Below are 21,266 nucleotides of genomic sequence, written 5' to 3'. Positions count from 1 at the left end.
CCAAACCAAAGAACTGGGAATGCAGAGTTGGTAGAGTGCTCGCCTAGCTTTCACGAAGCCCTGGGTTCCTGTGTGCAAGGCCTCCTAAACTGGGTGTGGTAGGGCACACCTGTAATCCCAGTCCTTGGGAGGTGGAGGCAGGATGAGGATTTCAAGGTCATCCTCTGATACTTGGGACGTTGGAGGCCAGCTGGATTACATGAGGTCTCAAACAACAACAGAACAATTAGATCCGTCCGTTCACTGAGGCCCCCTTACCCCTCACCAAGTCTCCTCCCGGTAACGGTTAGCCCCGTCGTCCTATCCCGGTGCCCCTACTGGCCTCCCTTTCCCTCGCTGGATTCCCCGACTCTTTCAAAGAGCCCCTCCCCCATGGCTGACATCTGCCTCTCCAGATCCCTGAGCGCCCCCCACCCCCCTCCCCTCCCTTCCCTCCTCTTTTCCTTCAGTCTTGGCCTCAGCTTCTGAAATATTCATAGCCTCTCCTCACCCCCCCTCCCCTCCGCAGCCTCCAGAGGCCTTCTGCACTTCGAAGCTCCAGCTGCCGGCTGTCTTCATCAATCACGGCTGGCGCCGGAGGGTGAGGGGGGGGGGGCTTCAGCTCCCCGCCACCTCCAGGTCTGTATCCACTCCCTATCCGTCTCAGGATCTCAGAACTCTCCCCTTGGCCCAGCAGGAGCCAGCCATCTCCGGTCCCTGCTCCCGGCTCCGCTGACAGCTTCCCACCTCCAGGCATCCTCTGCTGCACAAGTCTGGTTCGTGGTTCCCTGGTCCTCAGGGACTCACGGGAAGCCCTTGTCATGAGGGCTCTGTCCTTAAAACCACTCTGTGACCTGGGACCCGGTTAGGACCCCGACTGAGCCTCTTCTTCAACTTAAGAATTCTTTTTAGCTGGTGGCGGGGGCGCCCGCCTTTAGTCCCAGCACCCAGGCGGATCTCTGTGAGTTCAAGACCAGCTTGGTCTACAGAGCGAAATCCAGGACAGACACCAAAATCACACAGAGAAACCCTGTCTCAAAAAAAATTAAAAAAAAAATAACTGGACTATTTTCTTTTTTCTTTCCTTTTTCTTCTTGAGTATTTTCCTTAAAAACATTATTTTTTAACATTTATTTATTTACTTATGTGTGGGAGTGGGGCTCATATACACCACTGTGAATGTGGCGGGTAGAACACAGCCTGCTATCACCACTCTCTACTTCAACCCCGTGCACTCTGGGGATCGAACTCAGACTGTTAGGTTTAGTGGCAAGCTCCTTTACTCTGTGCCATCTCGGTAGCCCCAAATTTCTTTCTTTCCTTTTAATTGAACAAGACTACAAATGACCTTCCACAGACCTGCCTCCACAGTGATGGGCTCCAGGGTGGCGGCCTCTCCCCCTCCCCTCCCCCTTCCTCATCTTCCACGCTGGTGGAGACAGTCCCCTGGCTTCAACAGAACACCCACACCCACAGCCACTCTCTTGGGGGCTGCCCACACACAGCTCACCCTTTCCTGTCCAGAGGAGGGAGGCCAGGACAAGGGTACCAGCTTTGGATTCTCAAGACAGATTTGAATCCAGAAATGACTGTGCTGGCTGACTGCCGGGGGGCCTTATCTATACAGGAAAAGAGAATCCCCTGACCTGGAGCAGAGGATTATCCTCCTTCTGAAGCTTCTGACACAAAGGCCTGGGCCGTGACTGGGGCGTTCCCCAGCAGTGGTTACTTCGCAGGGGGTATCTGCTGGTTTATACATCACAGACACCTCTTCCCGGAAGGGAGGGAGACTGGCTGTGGTGATGGGGCTGAAGAAAGGCTTCACACCAGGCATGGTGGCACATACTTGTAATCCCGGCACTCAGGAAGAGGAGGCAGGAGGATTGCAAGTCTGAGGTCAGCTGGACTACACAGCAAGTTCAGGGTAAGTTTGATCCAGTCTCCAGAAACCCTGTCCCAATAACTAACTAACTAAATAAACAAATAACTGGAGGCTGACAAAATGCCTCAGTAGGTAAGACATTTGCTTCCAAGCCTGATGATCTGAGTTCGAGCCCCAGTTCCCACATGGTGGAGGGAGGGAGCTGACTCCGCCACACACATGCGGTGATACATGCATTCTCTACCCGCCCCCCCCCCTTTCTCTTCCCTTTGTGTCTCTCAAAATCAATGTAAAAAGTAAGAAGCGGGCTCGGGCTGAGCAGAGAGCTGATGCACAACCAGAGGACTGGAGTTCAGGTCTCCAGCACCTGCATAAAAACCCAGGCATGGTAGCACACACCTGCAATCCCAGAGGTAGACACTGGAGACAGGAAGAGCCCCAGGGCTCCAGCCAGTCCAACGGAAGTGGTGAGTACCAGGTACAGAGATACCCTGCCCCCAAAAAATCTCAGGTAGAGAAAAATAGAGAAGGATATTCCATTGTCCTCTGGCTTCCTCATGCACACACATGTATACACAGGGGTGCGAGCATATGCGAGCATACATGAACGCACATGCATATGCCATGAATATCTACACACACACACATACATACACGCACACACATGTATACACAGGGATGCTCGCATATGCTCACATACAAATGCACATGCATATGCCATGAATATCTACACACACACACACACACACACAAAAAAAAAAAAACAAAACCAAAACCAAAAAACAAAAAACCAGGGGCTGGAGAGATGGCTTAGAGGTTAAGAACACTGGCTGTTCTTCCAGAGGTCCTGAGTTCAATTCCCAGCACCCACATGGTGGCTCACAACCATCTGTAATGAGATCTGGTGCCCTCTTCTGGCCTGCAGGGATTCATGCAGGCAGAACACTGTATACAAAATAAATAAATAAATCTTAAAAAACAAAACAAAACAAAACCGGGGCTGTAGAGATGGCTCAGTGATTAAAAGTGTGTGCTGCTCTTCCAGAGGACCAGAGTTCCGTTTCTAGCACCATGTCGAGGGACTGGCAACCACCTCTACTGGCACCCCCCCCACACACACCCACATATACACACACACACACACATACACAGATGAAATAAAATCAGTTGTGAGGTCATTAATTTGAAATAATTACTAACTAAATTCTGTGTTTAAAATACAAAACCCCAATTGTATTGCAAAATAAAAATAGAAAAATTAAAAAAAAATACAAAACCCCAAAGGCCGGGTCCATGGGTCAGTGTCGGGCTTTCCCAGCACATGTGAGGCCCAGGGCTTGATCTGAAATACCACACAGGCAGATTCTAAGCTAACAAGTCTCCAGTAAGAGACACACTCATTAATTGGAAGACTGATTTTATATATATATATATATTTTTTTTTTGGTTTTTCGAGACAGGGTTTCTCTGTGTAGTTTTGCGCCTTTCCTGGAACTCGCTTTGGAGACCAGGCTGGCCTCGAACTCACAGAGATCCGCCTGGCTCTGCCTCCCAAGTGCTGGGATTAAAGGCGTGCGCCACCACCGCCCGGCTGATTTTATATTTTAAAAAGAAAGATAGAACCATGTGTGGTGGCACGTGCCTTTAATCCCAGCACCTGGGAGGCAGAGGCAGACTGAGCTCTGTGAGTTCGAGGCCAGCCTGGTCTACTTAGCAAGGATCCAGACGCTAGGGCTGCATAAAGAACAAACAAACAGAAAAACAAACAAAAAGGCATGTAGGCAGCTAACTATGATAGGGGGAGCTAACCCTTAGGTGAGTCTCAAGAATGTGATCCAGAGGGGAAGTGGCTCAGCTGTCATCCTAACTACTCAGGAGGTTGAGGCAGGAGGATCACAAATTCAAGGCCTGTTTGGGCTCCAGAATGAGTTTAAGATAAGCTCTGGCAATTTAGAGGAAACCTGGTCTCAAATTAAAATGCAAAAAGATGGCTATGAGGGTGGCCCAGTGGTAGAGCACCTGCCTAAAATCTCCCAGTGAGGGACTGGGGTGTGACTCAGTGGTAGAGCACCTGCCTAGAATCCCTCAGTGAGGGGCTGGGGTGTGACTCAGTGGTAGAGCACCTGCCTAGAATCCCCCAGTGAGGGGCTGGGGTGTGACTCAGTGGTAGAGCACCTGCCTAGAATCCCCCAGTGAGGGGCTGGGGTGTGACTCAGTGGTAGAGCACCTGCCTAGAATCCCCCAGTGAGGGGCTGGGGTGTGGCTCAGTGGTAGAGCACCTGCCTAGAATCCCCCAGTGAGGGGCTGGGATGTGGCTCAGTGGTAGAGCACCTGCCTAGAATCCCCCAGTGAGGGGCTGGGATGTGGCTCAGTGGTAAATCTCTTTAGTGTGAGGCCCTGAAATCAATCCCTAGCACATTCAGAAACAATAATCATGATCCAGCTTGCAAACACCAGGCTGTTCCTGACAACCTTGGAGTCACCACACAAATATTCGGGAGGCTTGTTTGGGGGGAACAGAGAGACAAATGTGAGTCTCCTGCCTCCACAGACCCAAGCACCCCCACATCCCTTAACTCAAACCTCTCTGCTCTTCCTCATCGTGAAGCTGGTGGCTTCCGCCCATCTGTTCTGGCCTCCCTCCACTGACATGTCCAGCCCCCCTGAGTTCGAAGGTCCATCACCGCCCACGCAGCTCCTCAGCCACACAGATGCCTGACGTGTAAAACACAGCCTTTAGTGGAACTGCTAAAGGTAAGGGCGTGACGAGAAGCTTGTGGGTGAGCTGGTGGGAGGTGGGAGCTTCAGTTGACACAGGCTTGAACATGATGAAGGGTATTTACGAAATCAAGTTGCTCCCTTTGGGCAATGCCTAATACAGGGCCTTTCCGGTCTTTGTAACTGCCCAGGTAAGTCGGCCGCTGATACCCTTCACGCACCCCTCGCTTCCTGCTGCTTCCTCCTTGTCTGTGCTTCCTTCCCTGATGGCTCCATCTCCAGGGTATCTTCCTCTATACCTCTCAACTTTATTTAAAGAAGTTTATTTTGTGTGTATGATTGTCGCCTGCGGGGGCACACCATATACATGCAGTGCCTGTGGAGGCCAGAAGAGGGCGTTGGATTCCCTGGAACTGAAGTTACGGATGAGCTAACCTATGGCTGCTAGAGCCCAAGCCTGGTTCTCTGCAAGAGTAACAACAAGTGCTCTGAGCCATCCCTCCAGCCCCTCCACCTTAGCTTTTGGAGACAAGGTCTCTCGCGGAACCCGGAGCTCACTGCTGGAACTAGCGAGCCAGCCAGCAAAGCCCTGGGAGTCACATGCTCCTGCCTCTCTGGTGCTCAGCTTGCAGACCCACGCTAGCACACACGGCTTTCGTGTGAGTGCTGAGAGTCCAAATGCAGTTCCTCACACGTCTGCTGCAAGCATTTTACCCACCGGCCGCCATCTTCCCAACAGGGTGTCTCTGCAGCTTTGGAGCCTGTCCTGGATCTCCCTCTGTAGACCAGGCTGGCCTCGAACTCACAGAGATCCACCTGCCTCTGCCTCCCGGGTGCTGGGATTAAAGGTGTGTGTCATCACCTCCTGGTTTATCATTACTTTTCAACTTTTACTTTTTGCTGTGGGCTCGCATGTTAAGAGTTACTTAACATGTTTTGCTCTTAAATCCATATTTGCCAACTAGTTGATGGCTCATCGTGTCCATGGGACAGGGAGATGGGTACCAGAGGATGGGAGTGTCATCCCACTGTAGAGGTGACCAACATAGGCTCTGAAGTGAAAGGGTGTATTGAGTCAGATGCAGTGGTACTCACCTGTGATCCCAGCGTTCGGGAGGTAGAGGCAGGAGGATCAGGAGTTAAAGGTCAGCGAGTTCGAGGCCAGTCTAGGCTACATGAGAACTCAAAGCAAGAGGGGGAGTGGGGAGATCGTTCGGTCAGCAAAGTGCTGGGTAGGCCAGCATGAGAACCTGTGTTTGGTCTCAGAACCCACGTAAAAAGCCAAGCGTAAGTATGTGCTCGAGTGATCCCAGCGCTGAGGAGAGACAGACAGGAGGATCTTTGGAATGTGCTGGCCAGCCTGTCTAGCCTAATGGTGAGCTCCCAGCCAGTAAGCGATTCTGTCACCAAATATAAGGTAAACAGAAATTGAGGAAGATACCAATGTTGATTTGTGGCTTCCACACATATGTACACACACACACACACACACACACACACACACACACACACACACGAGATTGTTTCTCACTGACTGGTCTTCATGCCAGCTTTTTTTTTTTTTAATCAAAAAGAAACTTTGAAGCCGGGCGGTGGTGGCGCACGCCTTTAATCCTAGCACTCGGGAGGCAGAGCCAGGCGGATGTCTGTGAGTTCGAGGCCAGCCTGGGCTACCAAGTGAGTTCCAGGAAAAGGCGCAAAGCTACACAGAGAAACCCTGTCTCGAAAAACCAAAAAAAAAAAAAAAAAAAAAGAAACTTTGGAGGGGGTAGTTTTTATTCCATTGTGTGTGTGTGTGTGTGTGTGTGTGTGTGTGTGTGTGTGTGTGTGTGTGTGTGTGAGCATGTGTGCTACAATGTACCTGTAGAAGTCAGAGGAAGACTTGCTGGAATTTTTTCTCTTTCTCCACTACATCGGTCCCAAGGATCAAACTCAGGTCATCAGGCGTGATGGTAAACACCTCTACACACTGAGCCATCTCACTGGCCGGTATGCCAACACTGTTTACTTAACGGTTTTCTACTAGCCAGGAGCATAATGGACCAAGCAGCAGAGGAGTGAGCCGAGATAGTGGTGGGATTCTGGGCAAAGGGTCTTCCTTCTCTGCTCATCCACTCAGCCACCATGCCACCTAGCCTTACACAGGACCAGGGAAGAATCAGGCCTGCATTCTTTTTCTCATGCCTCGAAGTGCAGGGCAAACATTGATCCTATGGCTATTACGATAATTGCTAGTCCGGGTGCCAGACAGTATTGCAAGCATTTTCCATGTATTTATCTCATTTAATCATTGAGTATTCAGAACAAGCCTTTGACATGGGAACCATCATTAAAATTCCCGTCTCACAGATAAAATGATGAGGTACAGGGAGGTCACACCATGTCTAAAATTAGACGTTTTGAGAAAATGACTGGATTTTGTTCGCACTGTGTTAGAAAGCAGCTTGTAAACATTGCCTCTCTAAGCCCGCTTTCCCAAACACTTTGCTATATTATATAACCATGAAACTCCCTCTTTTTTTTTTTTTTTTGAAACAGAGTGTCTGGCTGGTGAGATGGCCCAGAAGGTAAAGGTGCTTGCTGCCAAGTCTGATGATCTGAGTTCAATCCCTGCTGCCCACATGGCGAAGAGAGAGAACTGACCCCGGCAAGTTGCCCTCTATATGCATGCCATGGAACATGCACATTTACACACACACACACACACACACACACACACACACACACACACTCACATTCACACACACACAGTAAATAAACAAAAAATCAAACTATGAATAGGTAGGCTATTGGAAGGTCGTGAATTTGGGAGGTGAGGCCAGCTGAAGGAAGTGGGTCATTGTGGGGAATGTCTTTGATGGGCTTGTCTTGCCCTTTCTCCTTTCCTGTCTCTCTGCAGTAGTTCTGGCTGCAGTGATGTATACCGTCTATTTCAACATGTTTCCTCTGCCGTGAATTAAACCTCTGATGCCAGGAACAAAACAGCCCGAGTTGTCTGTATCTCGTGCTTTGACCACAGATCTGGAAAGGTAAAGAAACACACAGTGCTCCCAAGGGATTCATCTTCCAACGTTTCCAGGGAAACGTCTCCAAACAACATCTGATCGTATTCTGCTCTCCGTCAAAAGCCTTTTCCTGGCTTCTGACTTCTGCAGGGTCATTTCTCGACATGGCGGCAGTATAATATTCCGATGGCAGTCTGGAGAGAACATCGTCACCAGAAACAATCACTCAAGTTAGTCTGTTAACCCAAGGGTGAGGAGGGATCGCTTTCTAGAAATGATGCCATCTCTGTTGTGAAACCGGGGTGAGCTCCTAACGACCCCCAAAGGCTCTCAGGGTGGAACCCTTCATTCTGGGTGTGTCTCCATTGTTTACATTTTTTAGAATTAGATTTATTTATTTTATTTTGTGTGTGAGTGTCTTGCTTGCCTGTCTATATGTGCACCATGTGCATGCTTTAATCCCACAGAGGTCAGAAGAGGACTCCAGATCCCCTGGAACCAGAGTTAGGAATGGCTGGCTATGAACCACCATGTGAGTGCTGGGAATTGAACCTGGGTCCTCTGGAACCAGTGTTCCCAATCGCTGGGCCAACTCTCCAACCACCTACTCTTGTTGCTTAACTATAGAAGCTTCCAAATTTGGGGGCCTGGGGTGTATTTGTATGGTAGAGAACTTACCTAACACGCCCCCAAAACAGTAGTCTATAATTCATGGAAGGTCAAGGTTGAAGGCCTAGGCATAAATGCAGGGACGGGGGGCTGTATGGAGTCTGGCAGTTGGCAGTTGGTAGGCAGCATGGAGACAGCCAGGCAGAAGGAAATAAGTCAAAGATAATTGAGCATATGGTATTGTTGGCAGTATACGTAGATGATGGCGGTGGCCACCTAGGAGTGATGTGTGTTTGCTGTGTGCCAGGTATTGATCCTCACACTATATTCATTTATGTTTTCCTCATTCAGGGAATGGAAATCAGAGCCTCCTGCATGCTATACAAGGGCTTTACAGCTGAGCCACACCCTCAGAGTCTTAATGGAGGTGGGGTGGGGGATTCTAGGCTGACTCATACCCCCAGCTCTTCCCTGGGAGATTCTAGGCAAGTGCTGTACCACTGGGCTAGCCTATGAGGTGGGCATTATTAGTACCTTCCTCTTAAATATAAAGATATGAAGAGCCAGAGAAGTCAAGGGTCTGCTCAAGTCCTACAGCTGGAGTGTGGTGCAGCTGGGATCCAGCAGCCAGGACAGCAGCCTTGGACTTAGGGATTTTGACAGATGTCTGGAGTGTCTATCTCTCTCACTTACACATCAAAGATGTGAAAACTGGCTCAGATTTCAGGTGCATATGTGGCCAGAGCAAGCCCTTCCTCACCCTTATCCTCCAGCTGTATACCCCAGGCCTAAGTACAGCAAGCGTAGTTTCAGCACCACGGACAGCCTAGCCTTCGGGCGGTCCCCCACCGCTGGGTGTACTTGTTCCTTTACTGCTGTTCTATGTGTGAGTGTGTGTGGTGTATGTGGACATGTGTGGGTGGGTGTAGGAGGAGGAGATCAGTGTCTTGCTCTATCATTCTGTCTTATTCTCTTGAGTCAGAGTCTCTTACTGAACCTAGAGCCAAGTTCAAAGTCAGGCTGGAAAGATGTCCCAATGGTTAAGAGCACTTACTGTTCTTGCAGAGGACCGATTTGGGTCCTAGCACTCATGCTAAGTGGCTTACAACTGCCTGCAACTCCAGTTTCAGGGGATCTGATACTCTTTCCTGGCTTCCATGAGTACATGCACACACACACACACAAAACCTTAATAATTTTTTTGTTTGTTTTTTTTGAGATAGGGTCTCACTGCGTAGCTCTGGCTGTCATGAAACTCACTATGTAGATCAGATTGGCCTTGCCTGCCTCTGTCTCCTAAAAGCTGGAATTGAAAGTGTGTACCACTATGTCCAGCTGTGAAAGAAAGAAAGGAAGGAAGGAAGGAAGGAAGGAAGGAAGGAAGGAAGAAAGAAAGAAATTTAAAAATCTTAAAAAAAGAAGTTCAAGGTCATCCACAACTACATAGCAAATTCCAGACCACCTTGGGATACTCGTTACACACAAAAATCACCCTGTTCTTCAGTAACACCCTGATTGAACATGTTGTTATGTGGACAGAAGGGGAGACTGCAAAGGAAGGAACTGGCTGGAGCTGGATTGTCACCGAGAGCATGTTGGAAGGAAAAGGCAGAATCCAGAAAGCCCTGTCCTCACTCATGGGAGATGGAGGAGGAAAAGGGCAGGGTTTTTTTTTGTTTGTTTGTTTGTTTTGTTTTTTGTTTTTTGTTTTTAACTGAGAGGTTCTTGGGCTGTGTGAGGTCCCAGATCCAAAAGATATGAGCTCATGGGGCCGACAAGATGGCTCAGAGAGCAAAGGTGCTTGCCGCCAAGCCTGCAGCACGTACATGGTGGAAGGAGAGGATTGACTCCCAGAAGTTTGTCTTCTCACCACCACACTGGAGCTGTGACATGCGCACGTGCACATGCGCACGCGCACACACACACACACACACAGTAGTAAAAGTAAAATAGAAAAAAAAGAAGTAAGGAAAATGTCTCTCTTCCCCTAGCAACTATTAACAGCTTACAGAGGCGCAGAAACCGTTTTCAGATAGGATTTGGCATTTTTATTTATGTGTGTGTGCCTGCATGCATGTATGCCACAAGTGTGCTGATGCCTTAGGAGATCAGAGAGGGCACTGGGCATCTCCTGGAGTTGGAGTTACAGGCAGATGTGAGCAGCTCAACAAAGGGACTGGGAACAGAGCTCTGATCTTCAAGAGCAGTTCTGGATCTTAACTGATGAACCATCTCTCCAGCCTCTAGTATCTGTCTTTTTTGGTGACCCAGTGAGTTTTGTTAAGGTTGCATACAGGACTATGAGTGAGGGGTTATTTACAGAGGCATGGGTGCCTTGCCAGTGGCTACACCATTAAAGAAAACGATTTTTTTTTTCGAGACAGGGTTTCTCTGTGTAGCTTTGCGCCTTTCCTGGATCTCGCTCTGTAGACCAGGCTGGCCTCGAACTCACAGAGATCCGCCTGCCTCTGCCTCCCGAGTGCTGGGATTAAAGGCATGCGCCACCACCGCCCGGCAATTTTTGTTTTTTTAAGAAAACGTTTTTAAAAATTACTTATTTTTATTTTATGTGCATCTGTGTTTGCCTGCATGTACATTTGTGTGAGGGCGTCAGATTTTGGAGTTTCACAGGGTTGTGAACTGCCATGTGGGTGCTGAGAATTGAACCTAGGTCCTCTGGAAGAGTAGTGAGTGTGCTGTTAACTGCTGAGCCATATCTCCAGCTCCAAGAAAAAAAATTTTTTTTCACGGGTTACCAAGATGAGTCTGTGGGTAAAGGCACTGGCTGCCGAGTCTGATGACCTGAGTTCCATTTGCAGCATCCACACGGTGAGAGGAGAGAACTAGACCCCAGAAGTTGTCCCCTGACCTCCACAAGCACACCCTGGCATGTATGTACACACACACACACACACACACACACACACACACACACACACACACACACACACACACACACACAGTAAATAAATGTTAAAACAAAAGCAAAATGTCTCTTCATTCCCTAGCAACCATTGACTGGTTAAAGACTGTTTTCTTTTCTCTCTCTCTCTCTCTCTCTCTCTCTCTCTCTCTCTCTCTCTCTCTCTTTCTTCCTTTCTTTCGAGACAGGGTTTCTCTATGTAGCCTTGGCTGTCCTGGAACTCTCTCTGTAGACCAGGTTGGCCTTTAGCTCAGAGATCTGCCTGTTTCTACCTCCCAAGTATTCCAGGCTGGTCTTGAACTCACTATGTAGCATGACAATCCTCCTGTTTCAGAATCTAGAATCACTGATTAGGTTTTTGTGGAACAAAAGTGGACGGAAGTTGGGGGACTCAGAAAGATACCTGCTCTTGAGCTAGCCTTACTTTCGAGAGAAAGACCAGGAGCCTTTCCCCCACCTCTCACACAGCCTCAGTGCTGGGGAGGGTAAGGACCATTAGAAAGGGGGTCATCCTCTGATTGTATCCTGTGGGATTAGCTGAGTACACTATCAGGCACGGGGGTGGGCTACCCTTTGCCATCTCTCCAACTCAACCTGCACCGTTTTCCACAAATTTTTTTTTTCCCATGCTGGGACTTGAATTTAGGGTCTCCAGCAAGCTAGGCAAGTGCTCTAATGCTGAGCCCCAACCCCACACTGGACGGTTCAAGGCAAACATTCTACCAAAAACAACACCTGCAGCCCCTCACTGGGGATTCTAGGCAGGTGCTCTACCACTGAGCCACACCCCAGCCCCTCACTGGGGGATTCTAGGCAGGAGCTCTACCACTGAGCCATACCTCAGCCCCTTACTGGGGGATTCTAGGCAGGTGCTCTACCACTGAGCCACACCCCAGCTCCTCACTGGGGGATTCTAGGCAGGTGCTCTACCACTGAGCCACACCCCAGCCCCTTAGCATTTGGGTTTCTACAATCTAGGGTGCGTCACATGCTTACTCTGGAGTACATTTTACAGATGGGAGTAACTAACCCACAGACTCACTTGTAGCTTGCCCATGGTCACACCCTCAGTCAGTGGCAATGTTGGGGTCTGAACATCTCAGAAGCACCCTGGCTTGTAGCCATGATCCTTGTTCTGAGATCTGGGCTCTCCTGCTGCTGACCCATAGTCAGGACCCAGGTGGGCAGCAAATGGGCCAGGCCAGAGCTTCCAGTGGGCAGAGTCCACAATCTCTCCTTCGCTCACCCCAGCCCCTAATGGCACATCCAGACAAGCTCCCCAGGCACCCAGTTGCAGCGTGAGATGCCCCCTCCCTTTCTGTCATGCAGACAAGTACTCACATGTGGGCCCCAGGCCGGTCCTCCCTGGTCAGTACTCCCTCCTTCTCCATCAGCATCTGCCGGAAGGTTCCGACCTTCTGCCGGATCTCCTCCTCGGAGTACCTGCGGGGCACAGGGATCATGAGGGTTTTGCTGCTAATTTTAGGTCACTCCTTCAGCTCACTCCCACCTGCTCTCCAGTGCTTGGTCACAGTGCATGGTCTCATTGGCAATTGCTCTTTTGGTAGGAGTTTTGTTATTCTCTCTCAATGTGCCCCTTCCCTCCTGTCTCCTCCCTCCCCTTCCCTCCCCATCCTACCTTCTGCTTTCAGTCCCCTCCTCTCTTCTCCCCCCACTCTTCCTTCCCTCTTTCCTCTCTTTCTTCCTTCCTTCCCCCTCCCCCCCTCCCCCTCTTCTTCCCTTCCTCCTCCTCTCCTCTCTCTGTATTTTATATTTCTCTCCCTCCTTCCCTCCTTTCTCAATAATGCTTATTTGACCCATGTAACAAACATTTAAAATTTTTAATTACTATTTTATGTATGAGTGTTTCACTTGTATGTAGGTCTGTGAACCACATATGTGCCTGGTGCCCAAAGAGGCCAGAAGACAGCAGACCCCCTGCAACAACCACCGTGTGGGTGCTGAGAATCAAATCCAGATCCTCTGGAAGAACAGCCAGTGCTCTTAACTGCTGAGCCATCTCTCCAGCCTCTATCTATCTATCTATCTATCTATCTATCTATCTATCTATCTATCTTTTGTTTTTTTTTTTTTTTTTTTTTTTTTTTTTTTTTTTTTTTTTTGGTTTTTCGAGACAGGGTTTCTCTGTGTAGCTTTGCGCCTTTCCTGGATCTCGCACTGTAGACCAGGCTGGCCTCGAACTCACAGAGATCCGCCTGGCTCTGCCTCCCGAGTGCTGGGATTAAAGGCGTGCGCCACCACCGCCCGGCTATCTTTTGTTTTTTTAATACAGGGTTTCTCTGTGTAGTTTTGGTACCTGTCCTGGATCTCGCTCTGTAGACCAGGCTGGCCTTAAACTCACAGAGATCCGCCTGCCTCTGCCTCCTGAGTGCTGGGATTAAAGGCGTGTGCCACCACCGACCAGCTCTATTTATTTTAATAACAGAGTCTTGCTGTGTAGCCCAGGCTAGCCTGCAACTCACTTGTAATCCAAGTTGGTCTCTGCCCTGTAATTCTCCTGCCTTAGTGTCTCAGTGCTGGGATCACAGGCTGCCCTCATGACTGAGCACACACAGTTCATGCCTGATGTAGCACTAACAGGTGTCCAAGGCTGTTAGTGAATGAATCCTGGGTCATGACCTCCAGGGTTTTCATTCTTCAGAGTGGAAGACATAGTGACAGATGGAGAAGGAGAGAGGAGGAGAGGGCCTTATCTTGCTTTGGTTTCTGCTCAGGATCTACCACCTCCTCTCATCGAAGTCACGGTCCTCACCACTCAGCCTGTCATGGAAATGGTATGCCTTGCCCTCTCTGTTTCTTGTCTTTTTCTCACAAACATTTTACAGAAGGTTAATTTGGCTTTTGAAAGTTTATTTTTTAAGCAAAACCCAAACATGTCCTTTATATTTATTTATTTATTGTTTTTTTTTTTTTTCAAGACAGGGTTTCTCTGTGTGGCCCTGACTGTCCTGGAACTCACTTTGTAGTCCAGGCTGGCCCTAAACTCACAGAGATCCACCTGCATCAGCCTCCTGAGTGCTGGGACTAGAGACATGCACTACCACACCGGGCTATGTCCTTTATTTCTGTTGTTGAGTTTTGTTTGTTTGCTTTGTTTTGTTTTTTTAAGGCATTGCTGGGGATGGGATCCAGGGTCTTGAACATGTTAGGCAAACATGAATTACCACTGAGCCAAACCTCCTGCCTCTCACTGAGGGATTCTAGGCAGCCAGTCAAGCTACATTCTTGGCCTTTGACAACATCTTTTGACTCACAAATAAACTTCTAGGATCACCATGTGGCGGACCACAGCTGCAGCACAAAGACTTGATTCATTGGCGTTAACAGAAGGATGGATAGGGGGTGTAGTCAGTGGTAGAGCATTTGACTGCAGAAAGATGGGTAGGGGGTATAGTCAGTGGTGGAGCATTTGACTGCAGAAGAATGGATAGCCCCCATCAGGAAGAGCATCAGCGATCGATTTCCATAGTAACTGGTACCTCCAGGATCCTGGCAGTGGCTCACGTTCCAGTAACTACCTGTTAACTTGTCTATGTTTTGCACTATCTCAGAATTTTAGAGGGGAAATCTTATCTCTCTCTCCGGCTTTAGTGTCCCCAGGACCTACCACTCTGTCTGCCATGTTGTGGCATCCAAAACATAAATTTCCTTTAAAAAATGTTTAAATTTTTTTTTATTTTGAAAAGTGTGTGTGTGTCTGAATGTATGCACACCTGTGTGTGCAGGTGCCCACAGAGGCCAGAAGAGGGCGGTAGACTTCTTGGAGCTGGAGCTATGGGTATTTGTAAGTCCTCTGAAGTAGGAGCTCTGAACTCCAACTTCATGACTGAACAGCCAGAGCTTTTTTATTATTTATTTTTATTTTTTTTCCAGGGTCTCACTATGTAGCTCTGGCTGTCCTGGAACTCACTCTGTAGACCAGGCTGGCCTCAAACTCACAGAGATGCACCTGGCTCTGCCTTCTGAGTGCTGGGATTAAAGGCGTGCACTCCCATCTCTGGTCTTGGGTCTTTGTTTTTGAGGCAGGGTCTCACATAGTCCAGGCTGACCTCAAACTTGCTGTGTAGTCAAGAACAACCTTGAATCCCTGATCCTGGTGCTTTAGCCTCTGTAGAGCTGGGACGAGAGACGATGCATACCATCACCCAGTTTTATGTGGTGCTGGGAACATAGTTCAGGGCTTCATACGTGCTAGGCAATCATTCCACCAAACAAGTCACATCCCCAGCCCAAGATCTGAGTTTTTATTGAAACATGAAGTGTCTCATAAGTGCCAAGGGCTCTCTCCAGAGCCTGTAGATCCTAGGCAGGTGCCCATATTCAGGCTGTGTCCGTTGTGAGTGGGAATGTCAGACTAAAACAACTTGGTATGCTTTAAACAAATTTTAAAGTTTATTTCATTTATTTAAAAATATTTTTGGTCAGACATGATTGCCTTTAATCCCAGCACTCAGAAGGCAGAGCCAGGGAGGGGGATCTTGGCTAGTTCGAGGCCAATCTGGTCTACATAGCAAGTTCCAGGTTAGCCAGGGCTCTGTAGTGAGACCCTGTCTCTAAATTATTATTTATTTGATGTGTGTGTACATGCACGTGTGTGAGCCTGCATGCAAGTGTGTGTACGTGCATTCATGAATGCATGTGTGTGCCTGTGTGCATGCCTGTGTGTCTGTGCGATCATGTGTGTGTGCGCACACACGCGAGTGCTTGTGCATGAGTTTGTGCTCGAGAATGTATTGTGTGTGTGTGCGCGCACAAGTGTGTGCATGTGACTGAGGACAGGAGTGACTTCCGAGCCCAGCATTATTCATCACAGTGACTAGTTCAAGGGGAAACCTCAGCTAGCGGTGTTAAAGGTCACGATAACTTCGCGGAAGCTGCAGGAAGCCTGGATACTCATAAGGACCCTCGTGTTTTCTTGCCTGGTTCGGCATCTCTACCCATTTTATAGGTTGCAGAAACTGAGGCCTTGAGTTGTCATTTGTGTTTACATGTGTTCACGACACTGGATATATCTAGGGCACGGAGAACACATCTCTGTGGCTTCTGTGAGTTGGAGCTTATAGAGAGCTTCAGAGACAGTTTCTGAGTCGTCGGAACTAACTGATAAATGAAGGGTGGGCTGGGCTCCTGGCTCCACTTAACTGGTCCAGACTCTGCTTCCTTGCTGGATTAGGCTGTTGGCTCCCAGTGCTCTTTAGTCAGCCCTAGGCTCCAACCCAGGCACCCTGAACACCCCCACCCTATTTCAACCCTGCCTTTGTTCTGCCGGACCTTTTCTGGCCCCGCCCACACCTGCACTGCAGACTAAGATCAGTCGGTCTCATCAGACGCGGGACCTGTCACAAGCCTGATCAGGCCTTGGCCACATCCCAAGCTAGCTTCTTGAGCCACTCACCATGCAAGGTCCTCCCTGCCTAGTCCCGGTCTCGGCCACGCCCACTCTGTTGCACCAATAACCTGGGCACAGCTCCAACCTCATCCAGGTCAGGTTACCTCAATTAGAACAGCCAAGCCCCTTGATGGTGTACCAAACTCCGGAGTGCAGCCCACACACATGCCCATCCCTGTCTTAGCTCCCCGCCCCCGTCCACACCCTACCTTGTCCAGCCCCACTCCAGCCCTGCCACACCGAGTCCCTGGACACAACTCTACCACTGCCAAGTTCACAATCACACCCATGTCCCCGCCTCACCACATCACACTCCAGCCACAGCCCCTTCCAAGTCGAGACTAATAGCTTCAGCACTTCTCCTGGGAACAAAGCTTGACTGTTACTTGTCCGTGCCCCCTTGGAGAGTTTAGCCACACCCCTACTCCGTTCTTCCTCACCAAGCTCCGGAGCGCAGCCCAATCACTTACACCCGCATGCTATTCTGGTTTCATCCCATCTCTCCCCAGCCGGACACTCTGCCTAGTCCCGCCTCTCCCTCTTCACCCAGCCTCTGGGCACTGCCCGACCATTCCCAGGTCAGAGCCGCTGCATAGACTGGCCATGCCCATCGTAACCACATACCAACTGTATCCCTTGTCTAGTCCCGCCCTACCCGCTTCTTCACCGTGCCTAAAGCACATCCTAACCATGCCCCTACTCTGGACTCCTCCTCACCAAGTACTCAGTCTCGCCCTGCCGGACCCCTCTCTATTCCGCCTACTATATCCAACCACGCCCCTTATCTGTCTGCCCCGCCCTGGTGTTTCCAGCCCTAGAAGGTAGCGTAACCAAGGCCCTACCCTTCCCGGTCCTAGCCCCGCCCCACCACGTTTCAGCCCCGCCTCTGACAGCTCCAGCATCCAGTCCTGAACGTAGCCTGACCTCCCCTCCATCCCATCTTCCCCCGGCCCCGCCCCTCTCGCCCCGCCCCACTCACCCCTGCTCCTCCATCATCTCCTGCAGCTCCATGCACTTGAGCTCCACGCGCCGCTTGCGTTCGTGGTCCAGGATCTCCCGGTGCGCGCGCTTCACCAAGCCGGGCTCGGCGGCGCGCAGCTCCTCCTCCGCGCGCGGCCAGGTCCCGGACGAAGCGCCGGGCTGCGGGAAGCCGTTGGCGGCGTCGGGCGGGGATGGCATGCCGGCGGCCCCGTTGTTCACGGTGGAGGACATGACAGCGGTCCTCCGGGGCAGGCCCTGCGGGACAGATAAAACAGGAGTGGGGTGGTCACCTCTCGGCCATCCGCTGAGCTTTCTCTATACAGCTTAATCCTGGAGGTTTAGGGCCCACTCCCGGCTCTAATCCGCTTGCTCTCAGGCTGTAGAGGGAGGGCGGGTGACAGATTGGCACCTTCACTTCAGGACATGAACGTATTTCACGCTCGTCTTTCCCCATCTGTGAAGTGGGTGGGTGCAGACTAGATCTTTGTTTGTTTTTACTTCATTTTTTTTTTTTTTTCTTAGACAAGGTTTCCTATAGCCCAGCCTGGCCTCCAACTCTCTTATGAAGTCAAGCATGACCTTAAACTTCTGGTCCTCCTGCCTCGGTCTCCTAAGTGCTGGGACTTACAGGCATCGCACCATCACACCCGGCTTATGTGGTGCTGGGGATGGAAGCCAGGACATTGTGCATGCTAGGCAAGCGCTCTACACACTGTGGTCCCACCAGTCCCAATTGACTTGGAGGGTAAAGGCACTTGTCCCCGATGGTCTGAGTTCAAAGCTCAGACCGCACATGATGGAAGGAGAGAACCGACTCTTGCAAATTGTCCTGACCTCCACACACAACCCAATAAATACATGAATACAAATTTCTTTCTTTGTTCATTAATTCCTCCTTTTCCTCCTCCTCCTCCTCCTCCTCCTCCTCCTCCTCCTCCTCCTCCTCCTCCTTCTCTCTCTCTCTCTCTCTCTCTCTCTCTCTCTCTCTCTCTCTCTCTCCCTTTCTTTCTCTATGTAGCCCTGGCTGTCCTGGAAGTCCCTCTGTGGATCAGGCTGGCCTCACTCAGAGATCTTCCTGCCTCTGCCTTCCAAGTGCTGGGACTAAGGGACTGTGCCACCACACCTTGCCTTTGAATATGAATACAAAATTTCAAAAAAAAATATTTTCTGGTGCTAAGATTGAACCCAGGACTTCTTGGACGACAGGCAAGCAGTCTGCCGCTGAGTTATAGCCTCAGTCTTTTTTTAAAATAATATATTGCTGGGCAGGGCTTAGTGGTGCCCACTTTTTTTTTTTTTTTCGAGACAGGGTTTCTCTGTGTAGTTTTGGTGCCTGTCCTGGATCTCGCTCTATAGACCAGGCTGGCCTTGAACTCACAGAGATCCGCCTGGCTCTGCCTACCAAGTGCTGGGATTAAAGGCTTGCACCACCACTGCCCAGCTCAGTGGTGCCCACCTTTAATCCCAGCACTAGGGAGGCAGAAGCAGGCAGATTTCTGAGCTTGAGGCCAGCCTGATCTATAGAGAGAGTTCTAGGATAGCCAGGGCTACAAAGAGAAACCCTGTTTAAAAAAAAAAATTAAGTCTTACTTCTAGCCCAGCAGTGGTGGCACACACCTTTAATCCCAGCACTCGAGAAGCAGAGGCAGATGGATCTCTGTGAATTTGAGGCCAGCCTGGTCTATGGTGTAAGTTCCAGGAGAGCCAGGGCGGTTACACAGAGAAACGCTGTCTTGAAAAACCAAAAAATAAAGACTTATTCCTTTTATGTGTGAGAGTTTTCCCTGCATGCATGTATGTGTACCACGTGTGTTGCTTGGTGCTTGAGGAGGTCAGAAGAGGATGTCGGATCCCCTGGAACTGGGTTTATGGATAGTTGTGAATCATCATGTGGGGGCTGGAAATCGAACCTGGGTCCTCTGTAAGAGCAACAGACAGGTTCTCTTGGCTGCTGAGCCATCTCTCCAGCCTAGTTTCAGCCTCTTTGTTTGCTTGCAATGCTGGCATTCAAACCCAGGTCCTGGTGCCTGCCAGGTAAGTGCTTAACGTCTAAGCAGCATCTCCAGCCACCAGGCTCGTAACCCAGAGTCCTGAAGCCATAGCGACCCTCAGAAATGGGGGTTTCTCCAGGTTTCACTCCCGTCCTACACCAGGTGCTGTTCTCAGTTTCCACTGCGTCTGGGTAACTTTTCCAAAGCTAACATTGCAGGGGGTAGTCTCAATAAGACTACCTCTTCTTTGTTCTGAAAACACTGCCCCAAGGACTGTCCAAGGTGACAGGGAAAATTAGCTCTCCGGGCAGCCATGTTCTCTTGTGTGCTAGGCGTGGAGTGGAAGGAGGCATGGTTTGGAGACAATAAGCCTTGACATTGTGCTGGGCCAAATGTAGAACACACACACACACACACACACACACACACACACACACACACACACGACCTCTATCTTAACAGAGGGAACCGCCTCCTAAGCTATTTCCGGGTCCTTTCTCCAAGACTCTGCCAGTTGCTAAGCAACTAAAGGCCTTATTCTCAGGGTGTGGGATGTGAAGGATGGAGGGGAGGGTTGGCATGTAGAGTTAGGAGCCATCTCAGCAACACCCTTTCCTCTTACCCCTCTTCGGATGGAATTGAGGACTTCGCACATGCCAGGCAAGCACTGTACCAACTGAGCTACAACCTCAGTCCCACATAACTTCTTTAAAAATGGCCTGGCCAGGACAGATGGCTCAGCACTTAAGAGCACTTGCTGCTCTTGCAGAGGACCTGGGTTCAGTTCCCAGCACCCATGTGGGGCTGTTCCTAACAGTCTGTTAGTATGGCTACAGGGGACCCAGTGCCCCCTTCCGGCCTCTGAGCACACTGCACACGTGGTGCAAATAGACAAGCAGACACACAGACAAAAGCCTTTAAAAACTTCTTATTTGGTGGAGGGAGAGGTGGCTCAGAGGTTAGGAGCACCGGCTCCTCTTCCAGAGGACCTGGGTTCAATTCCCAGCACCCACATGTCAGCTCACACCTGTCAGTAACTCCATTAAATGGGATCTGGCTCCCTTATATGGGCAAATCTGCAGGCCAAATACCAATGTACATAAAATAATAATAATTGTTTAAAAGCTCATATTTAGTTGTGCATGGTGGCACATGCTTTAAATCCCAGTACCCGGGAGGCAGAGGCAGGCAGATCTCTGTGAGTTGGAAGCCAGCCTGGTTTACATAACAAGTTCCTGGCCAGCTAGAGCTACATAATAGGACCCTGTCTCAAATAAATGCATAAATGAAGATTGAATTTTCTCCTCTTTGTTGAGAACCACAGAAATGGGCAGGCAGAAAGAAGGACTGTCCAAAGAAACTCACAAGGGAGCACAGTGACAGTGGTAAAGGAGACTTAAACCCCTCTCCTAGGTCCTTGGGAACTCCAGCCAACAGGGGTCTAGGCCAGGCTCCTCCACCCTTTGCTGTGTGACCTTGTGGATATTACTGCCCATCTCTGTGCCTCTGATTCCACATTCCACACCGTCCACATTCCACAGGCGAGGCGAGTTCCTGGGGGCTTAGAGAAGGAAGCTGCTTGAAATGGTCAATTTTTATTGCCAAATTGACGTGATCTAGAGTCAGCTGGTAAAGGAGTCTCAGTGGGGGACTGTCCAGTTTAAGTTGGCCCATAGGCGTGTCTGCTGGGGATTATCTTGATGACATTAGTTGAATGGGAAGACCTGTCCACTGTGGGTGGCGTCATTTCCTAGGCGGGGAGTCCTGA

The 21,266-nt window shown here is 49.9% G+C and overlaps 1 protein-coding gene across 3 annotated transcripts in view; it reads right to left on the bottom strand.

Annotated features, from left to right (window-relative positions):
• Srrm3 (serine/arginine repetitive matrix 3) overlaps positions 1 to 21,266 on the bottom strand; it is a 72,233-nt gene that overhangs the window by 21,760 nt on the left and 29,207 nt on the right. For all 3 annotated transcript variants that reach the window (XM_052753997.1, XM_052753998.1, XM_052753999.1), the window contains exons 2-3: positions 17,506 to 17,762; positions 12,458 to 12,559 (exon numbers count right to left, since the gene is read on the bottom strand). In XM_052753997.1, coding sequence (XP_052609957.1) covers positions 12,458 to 12,559; positions 17,506 to 17,738 — 335 coding nt within the window. In that variant the 5' untranslated portion in view covers positions 17,739 to 17,762. The remainder of the gene's footprint in view (positions 1 to 12,457; positions 12,560 to 17,505; positions 17,763 to 21,266) is intronic.

Source organism: Peromyscus californicus, unplaced genomic scaffold, assembly GCF_007827085.1.
Source record: "Peromyscus californicus insignis strain IS unplaced genomic scaffold, ASM782708v3 Scaffold_2__1_contigs__length_46816999, whole genome shotgun sequence".
Taxonomy (NCBI): domain Eukaryota; kingdom Metazoa; phylum Chordata; class Mammalia; order Rodentia; family Cricetidae; genus Peromyscus; species Peromyscus californicus.
The sequence above is the reverse complement of the archived record's forward strand: the minus strand, read 5'-3'. Positions and strand labels throughout refer to the sequence as shown.